General features: G+C 37.7%; 1 protein-coding gene and 1 pseudogene across 1 annotated transcript; one reads left to right on the top strand and one right to left on the bottom strand.

Moving 5' to 3' along the window:
• The first annotated feature begins 2,237 nt into the window (after positions 1-2,237).
• Positions 2,238-3,749, top strand: LOC104602353 (putative expansin-B2). Its single transcript, XM_010266006.2, has 4 exons — positions 2,238-2,502; positions 2,615-2,727; positions 2,864-3,057; positions 3,303-3,749. The coding sequence occupies exons 1-4, from the start codon at positions 2,337-2,339 to the stop codon at positions 3,628-3,630; spliced, it is 801 nt and encodes a 266-aa protein (XP_010264308.1). The 5' UTR covers positions 2,238-2,336; the 3' UTR covers positions 3,631-3,749.
• A 1,060-nt stretch (positions 3,750-4,809) lies between these two features.
• Positions 4,810-8,154, bottom strand: LOC148804337 (omega-3 fatty acid desaturase, chloroplastic-like; annotated as a pseudogene).
• Positions 8,155-8,483: the final 329 nt, after the last annotated feature.

The raw sequence follows: 8,483 nt of genomic DNA, 5'->3' as shown, positions 1-8,483 counted from the left end.
GTTTGAACACTAAGTTTTGTCTTGTGTCCAAATGAGTAAATGTTTATTTTGGGTTTGCATTGTTTCAGTTTACTGAAGTATGAAATGGATCTCCATTCCCACTTTTGCAAGTAGGCTCATCATTGTTCTTTTTTTTATATGCTCATTATTTTTCTTTGTCAAAGAAAGTCCAACCCTCTTTCCGTTGAGAATGCCAATTAATTTCTTATAATCGAAAGGGTATGGAAAGAGTTTTGACCAATCAAAACCCACCTATGAATTTTGATAATTAACACTATTCATTATCACGCTTATGATTTCAGTTTGTTGGTCAGTTGTTTTTTGGATATCATATCTTTTTCATATCATGGTCGAACCCACCAATCAAACATCTTCCAAATATATTGATCACTGACATTTCAGAATAGGCATAACCGAAATTTTGGTAATTTTCAATTTTTAATAATATTTTAATGATATTTTTATAACAAAATTAATATTTTATCTATTATTGAAATTGGTTTAAAAGTGGCACCCAATCAGCTGTGTTTTATCAAAATTCAGTGGAGGGGTGTTTTTTTATTGGTCACACCCTTTACAGTAGTTCTATATATAAAAAAAAAGCTTTCTAGTATCAGCTTAAAGAAACTTTTGGGTAAGTTATTTATCTAGGTAAATGCACTTACCTGGATAAGTATTTCTTAGGTAAATGCACTTATCTAAGAAATACTTACCCAGGTAAGTGCATTTATCTATATTCTTTTATTTCCTAGATAAATAAGACAATGATCATTTTAGCCATAAAAATTTATTATTAAAAGGGGCAATTTTGTCTCATCCAAGTGTTGTCAAGTTCCCCCATGTAGAAAAGTTATCTATCTCAGAGATCGGTATCACTTACCGATTGGGTAAATGATATTCAGGAAAAATAAATTTTTCATGAACCTCACATGCATCCTGATTGCATCAATCATGGATATGATATCCTGCTTGGGCCAGGAATTAGGAGTGAGAAAGCCTTTCCATTGTTACACATGCACAAGCGTGGGACCGAGATTGAAGGTCAGAATCATTAATTCATTAGTTTTGTTGCTGGATCAATGTCATGTGTCTTCTTGCCTACATCTCCAAAAGCAAGGAATTCCCTTAATCAATTTCAAAAAAGAAAGAAAGAAATCATGTTTGTTTAGTGTCATCAATCAAAATTCAAAAGTTGAGAAGGGAGAAACAGTCACAAACACTCTATCTACCTGATTTTCAGTCATTTATGATATATATATATTTTTTTCACCTTGCTTACCGAAATTGAGATTGGAAACATTGAAAGAAAAACACCCTAAATCCATGGCAGCTATTACGGGCCGTTATTTCTGAATTTTATAGAGGGTCCAATACAAGGATGCTTTCTTGACCGTTGGATCACATGCAAACGTATGCAGCGTAATTGACAATCACTAGACATTCAACCGCCAATAACCACCATTAACGGCAACGTCAGTGGAAGTTTCGCTTTCATTAACCGAAAATTCTGGCTATCTGTGTAATCTGATCTCCGACTCCTCGAAGGACGGGTCAAGGTAGCCCAACCTTCTGCGCTCAGCCCAGACAGGAATGCATGTGCAAAAAATCTTAGTGGGTCCAGCCCTCAATGAGTGGGCCCTGTTGGGCCGTACGCAACAAAAGAAAACGAATTAAAAGTAATAGTAAATCGCTTCAAGGCCATGCACTGCGCAAGGGAGGGAGAGAGAGAGAGAGAGCTTAAAACACTAAAAACAGGCTTGAAAAAAGCCGATGAAAAGTTTTCTTCTTCGGGTCGGTCTCGTTTTTTCTTTCTTCCGGGTGGTAATTCGTCAGGAAGATTTGGGTCCGAGAACCGACAATATAGAACAATGGGGAGATCTCTTTGGCATTGTCATTCGGATAGCCAACTGGTTAAAACAGCGGCCCAACCGACAACGTAGAACAAAGAGAGATTTTTTTGCCACCTGGACTCCTAGACATACAAAGAAAGAAAGATATCTCACTTTGAGGTTTAATTAAATGATGAAATCATCCTGATGGACATAGCGCATTCAACAGAAAACAAGAGGTGAATTTTAATTTTTCACTTAAAATAACTTGAGTTTTAACAATTTGAAATAGAGTGGAAGCATTAAAAAATTCCTCACAGAAAAAAATAATAATAAAAAAAGAAGAGGTTCAAGTTTTCCTACTTCATTGGTCTATAAAATACTAGTCAGTTTTCCTATCAAACCACTCAAAGCAACTGAGATATAACTGCTACTGCTCTCTGGTGTCTCAGTTGTGCCAGTACTGTTCTTTGTTATAGCTTAAGCTTAGCACAACATATAGTGGCTATGGCTTCCTTTTTCTTCTTTTCTTTTGCTCTGTTGGCTCTCTTTTCTAATCTAGATTTCTGTTCTTGCTTTAATCGAAAGCTCCTTAATGCCTCTAACACCGATTCCGGTTGGTCACCAGCCGGAGCTACGTGGTATGGAAGTGCTAATGGAGCTGGAAGCGATGGTACGTAACGTGTACGTGTGTATATGTAAGAGAGAGAGAGAGAGAGAGAGAGAATTACCACTATTCTTGTATTACTTAATTATAACTGTTACTATGTTTATACATTGAGCAGGTGGAGCTTGTGGGTATGGGAGTGCTGTGGAGCAAGCTCCATTTTCTTCCTTGGTATCAGCTGGAGGCCCTTCTCTATTTAAGTCGGGCAAAGGCTGTGGGGCTTGTTATCAGGTGAACCGTGAACATAACATTTGATAGTTTCGTTGCACTACGTACTAATATTCTTGCATGCCCTTGATTGTAAGTTCATCAAATTATCCAAACCAAACGACTAAGGCCTAACGACTATGATTCAATTCAATATCAGGTGAAGTGCACCGACAATTCGGCGTGCTCAGGGAATCCCGTGACCGTCGTAATTACCGACGAGTGCGCCGGAGGTCCTTGTTTAGCCGAGTCGGTTCATTTTGATCTGAGTGGGACTGCATTTGGAGCAATGGCGATCTCCGGCCAAAGTGACCAACTACGCAACGCTGGAATTCTGCAGATTCAGTACCGAAGGTTTGTATTTTGCAGGGGAAAAAAAAAGAAAAACTAGATAAACGTGATTTAAAATTATCTTAAATAAATCATCAACCTTAAATCTTAATTAATAGTTGATTAGATCGGATGGTCCATGAAAACACTGAGTTGATTCTTGACACCATGAGAATGCGAGATCTTCACCACCAAATTTTGAATCACAAGCTCCTGAACTTGGACTGATAAATTAGCATGTGCTTAATTTTGGTATTGATGTCGAGCAGAGTGGAGTGCAACTATCCAGGGGTAAAGGTGGCTTTCCACGTGGACGCGGGATCCAACCCTAACTACTTTGCTGCTTTAGTCGAATTCGAAGATGGAGATGGTGATCTGGCTGCTGTTGATCTTCGGGAAGCACTAGACTCGGATATGTGGCTCCCCATGCAGCAATCCTGGGGTGCAGTTTGGAAGCTTGACGCTGGCTCTCAGTTGCGAGCTCCCTTCTCTCTCAGGCTCAAAGCACTCGAATCTAGCAACACCATTGTAGCCAGTAACGTAATTCCGGCAGGGTGGCAGCCCGGCGCTACCTATCGATCCGTTGTCAATTTTTGAAGGGCAAAGGTTTATCGATCTATATGTAGACTAATTAAACTGGCTGGAAGTCAAATGGATAGACTTCGTTCTGTCTTTATCCACTAGTTATCAATAAAATAACACTTGCTTTTGTCCAACAACTTTTATTAATTTCAATAGATTTATTAGTAGAACTTTCTTATCATCCAACAAGAAAAAAATTTCTCATAATCGCATGAACATTCCGGTTTCATCCTAGAAAGTCTATAAACCATGAAGGGGGTGTCTATTGGACAGGACTTGGTACAATCCAATGAGTCCATTCCCGATGGACCAGGTCCAATCAAATCTGCTGAATACTTTGGACGATTTTGGATCGGTTCAAATCAAAATCTGGACCGTCGAATTTGTTCAAATTGGTTTTATTTTAGATCGATTTCAACCCAAACTTTATCCATTGACTTCTATCAATGGCTCAGTTATTAGTTCAATCCAATATAAATCTATTACGGATGCATGGATCAGGTTCAATCCAATCCAAGAAATACTGTGGACTATTAGATTTAGACTGGTCCAATTCAATATGTCTCAGTCTTGTTATCCATCCAATTCGTCCAATCCAAAACTGCTCCACTGACAGTCCTAGTGGGATAGGGTTCCTCCAAACAGTTTCTCCTTCTCGTCATTTGCTTTTAGTAAGAATAATTTTGTTTCGATTTTCGATTAGAGTTGAGTTATTTTGTACTGAACTTAATTTCAACAGATGGAAGCAAAAATGTTGAATGAAAAACTTCGTGTAGATTCTTTTATTTTCTTCTTTTATTTTTTTTTTTTTTTCTGAAATAAGGAAAAGAAAAGCTAGGGAAGATATCCCATTCCAAGTGCATTAAAGATCAAATCCTACAATATATACAATCCAAACCTCCTGGTTAATTATTACGTAGGAAGAAGAAAAAACAATTTGCCATCATTATCTGTCTCATGACGTTTTGATAGTCATATATCCAAAGGGTTCCCAAGTCCACGAGATGCTTGTCAATTGTGAGTACCCATTACTCTTTAACATAAACACCAGCATTCTTCACATGAGTTCACATCTCCGCCCCACAAGGGGCTGCCCCACAACAATGCCCACAGCACAGCACGTTCCTGTCGTGTATTGGAAACATCTCCCGATAATAATGTCAGAATTGATGTTATCATCATCGGGAGATACTCCTAATATACGGCGGGGATACACCGTGGGGCGGCCCCTTGTGGGGCGAAGATGTGATCTCTCTTCACATAGGCTGCATTGATTTAAATGTAGAAGGGGTTGAAAAAATATAAAGTTTTTGCATTAAAAGATGCTCAAGAATGGATGTAATATTTCAGCCTGAAAAAAATATTCATCCCTTTTGTATTGGAAGTTGAAACAAAAGGGATGAATATTTTTTCAGGAGATTTGCACAGTGTTCAATAACATGGGTAGTTTTGTTTTCAAGAACTGCAGTTCCATTGAAAACAATACAATTTTGCTGATATGGCTATTGTTTTTGTTTTTAAAAACAAAATCAATCATGTTGTTCAACACCCCTGCTTGGCTTCAAATTGTATTATATAACACAAGTATAAGGACGCATACTTCAAATTATATTATATAACATGTGTATAAATAAATAGTAAAGTTATAAGTTAAAGTTATATAATCAAATTTAACTTTTATGACCTACACAAAAAAAAAAAAAAACAAATATCTACTTTATAATAGTATATATAAATGTTCATGACCGGATTGAGAACAAGAGTTTCCACTTTATTGTGTAAAATGGGCCCGAAAGCAAAGCTTCTGTCTTTGAAAAAAAAAACAAAAACGATCAAAGGGACAAAGTAAGTCGCAAAAGGGGCACAATTAAGGGAGATCATAGATCAAGCCTGGGATGGGCTTAGCACCCACAAGAAGGGGACATAGGGCGGGCCTCTTTTATTACAATATTCTAAGACATAGAATATGTGTATAAAATTTATTTATACAATTTTTAGTGTTTTAATATTAATACATATATGATATAAAATAACACATATACACATGTTGCAGGCTGGGATGGGCCTTAAGTATTGGATCCAGGCATGACACAAAACTTATGCCCCAAATTTGGAAATTTATGGTCCAGGCCAAAAATGCTCACCGTAAAGGAGGGGAGACTTTTCATAGAACTATGTTTTTCCCATAGAAAATAAAGGTATTAGGTATAAAAAGTCCTTGATTTTGTATCTGAAGTTTTTGTTTTTCAGCATTTAAGATAAATTAAGTACAAATTGATCACCTTATTATGACATCTTCATTAATTAATGAGAGGGAAAAGAAGTATGAGTAACAAAGAAACAACTATTCAAAGTTTCCCAACCCCAAAGAAGAAGAAAGGCAAAAATGGGAAAAGAAAAGCAAAAGAAAAAAATGACGCTTTTTTTTGATAGATGACTTATAGTTATAAGCTCTTTAGCAAATAATATTTAGGGTAAATTACAAATACTCCCTATAATTTTTTTTTTGTCATAAAGACTTCCTCCGACCTTTGGCCATTGTACAGAGACATCGCTTCATTAGTGTTCCGTCAATTAACTTCGGAAAAGATTCGCATTTGACGGTTTATATTCTAAACGCTCAAACTACCCTTTTCTGATTAATTTTACTTTTAATTTTTAAAATCATCTTATTTTTTAACACTTTGTACTATTCATACTTGTGCTTGCCTTGGGACCAAAATGACGATGCCGGTTGACTTGGTTGTAGGGAATGGGATTAGCAGAGGAACAAAGGGAAGGAGGGAAGAAAAGACTGGGAGGTAGAGAGAGAGAGAGAGAGAGAGAGAAGGGAATGTTGCCGCTGTAACTACTAACAGCAGTGGTGGTGCAAGATCATGACTACAAAGGTCAGGAGAGAGAGAAGGGAATGTTTCCGCTGCAACTACTAACAGCAGCGGTGGTGCAAGATCATGACTACAAAGGTCAGGAAGAGAGAGAGAGAGAAAGCATAAAGCATACCTTCACCACGGTACAATGGAAGTTTATCTTCATGACCATGGTGATGCAAGTTACAAAATCCAATCTGTATTCAGAATTTCATATAATCGGAGAAGAGAACTCTTGTAGGAGTTGATCATGACAAGGCAAGTTAAGGCATCAATTAAAAAAGAAGAAACTGAGCCCACCTAGTATGGAACTCCATAGAGCTTAAGCATTTGGATAGGACCGATTGCAAAGGACAATCCCACCATTGCTGCCCAGCAGAGCGTGGACGTAATCACATCTTTCTTCTCATGAGGGACAAACAAATCGCTGTCTGGATGGAAGTGTGAGACTCACTTTCCGGGACTTCTGCTCCACTGTAACATAATTAAAGCGCAAACAGAGAGAAACAATAGTACATACATTAGTTGCTCTAATGGATTCTGAAGCAATCAGGAAATAGCTAACTTACCAGCAGATAGAAAGAAATGCAAGCAACGGAAAAGGCACCATGAAATGCAGCTCCAAACTCCTGTAAATCTTCTCGGACAACTGTAAAGGAGGAGATAATCAAATGTAAATAAGAAATTAATAAAAAAAAAAACACTGAGAAAACAAGAACAGAGAAGAATTTAAAGAAAGACAGAAAACAAGAGCAGACAATAGGCCAATACAGAAAATTAATTGATGGGATGCCATGATTCATCATTCTCCAACATGCCCGTGGTTTTGATGGTGAGTCCTATCGCTAATTCTCCTGCAATGTCATTACAACACAATTCGTTGAATCATGTCATCACAACACAATTCGTTGAGTCCCAAAATTTCTAGAGTTGATATTTAAGTTCATAAAATCTCTCAAAGAAGAAATAGAGCTATCAGAATAATACCAGACCACACTATTTAGCTTTGGATTTTTGGAGAATCTCCTAAGTCCCAACCACATTATTTAGCTTTGGGTTATTTGAGAAGATCGTATGATCGCTGCGCAATCCAAAACTCATTCTATAATACTGAAAAGAATAGAAGTAGGGGACCTCCCCAATCATGGCCAAGTACAAAGAGAGCCGAGAACATTGTTCCCTGCACGGCCCAGTAAAGCGGCCAAACAACTCAATTGTTGATGTAAGTTGCAGCTGCTGCTAATCCAAAGACGACAGCAACATCCCTGACAACAAAGCTCATAGACTGCCATGGGTCCTTGACCCAACAGTGTTTGGGAATGGCAGCTCGGACGTCAACCAATCGAAATGGAACAGGGGCACCGGGATCAAATTCATTATCGAACTTCATCAACCCCATTAACACCATTAATCTTCTCCTATCCTTTGTCCTCATCAACAAACACCAAGATTGAGTGGCCCAATCTTGGTGTCTACACGCACTCGAGACCCAGATGGGAGAAAAACTAACATCTCTTCCATGAAAACCACCGCCTTTACAAGCAATGAATCTAATCTTGGTGGGGTTGTTGGAAAAAACTCCCGTTCTTGATCCAAGAAAGATGAATATATTGCAATTTCCAAGTGATGCTGGCACTTTTATTCTGACGAGATGTTTGGAGAAAAGCGACATTCCTGGCAACACACCACCAGAGATTTTTTTTCCTTGCAGGAGATTTCTCGCCAAAGAAAGTCAATTTTTTTTCCTTTTTCTGCAATTGAATGTATTTTTGGGTCACTTAGGTTTTAAGAGAGAACATGAGAAAAAGAAAATAGAGAAAGTTTAATGGGATATTTTGGTAATTTAATGCCTTCTGTCATAAAAAATACAGGGGGGACTTTGTCACTGACTTTATAGTACAAGGGAGATCTTTATAATTTACCTTAATATTTAATTAGACATCCAATTTCCAAGCATTACCTGAACTTGAACTTGAACTTGAACTTGAACCAAGATGAAAG

The sequence above is a fragment of the Nelumbo nucifera genome, chromosome 1 (genome assembly GCF_055504915.1).
Source record: "Nelumbo nucifera cultivar China Antique chromosome 1, China Antique-T2T, whole genome shotgun sequence".
Lineage (NCBI taxonomy): Eukaryota > Viridiplantae > Streptophyta > Magnoliopsida > Proteales > Nelumbonaceae > Nelumbo > Nelumbo nucifera.
This window is presented reverse-complemented; position numbering and strand designations above follow the sequence as displayed.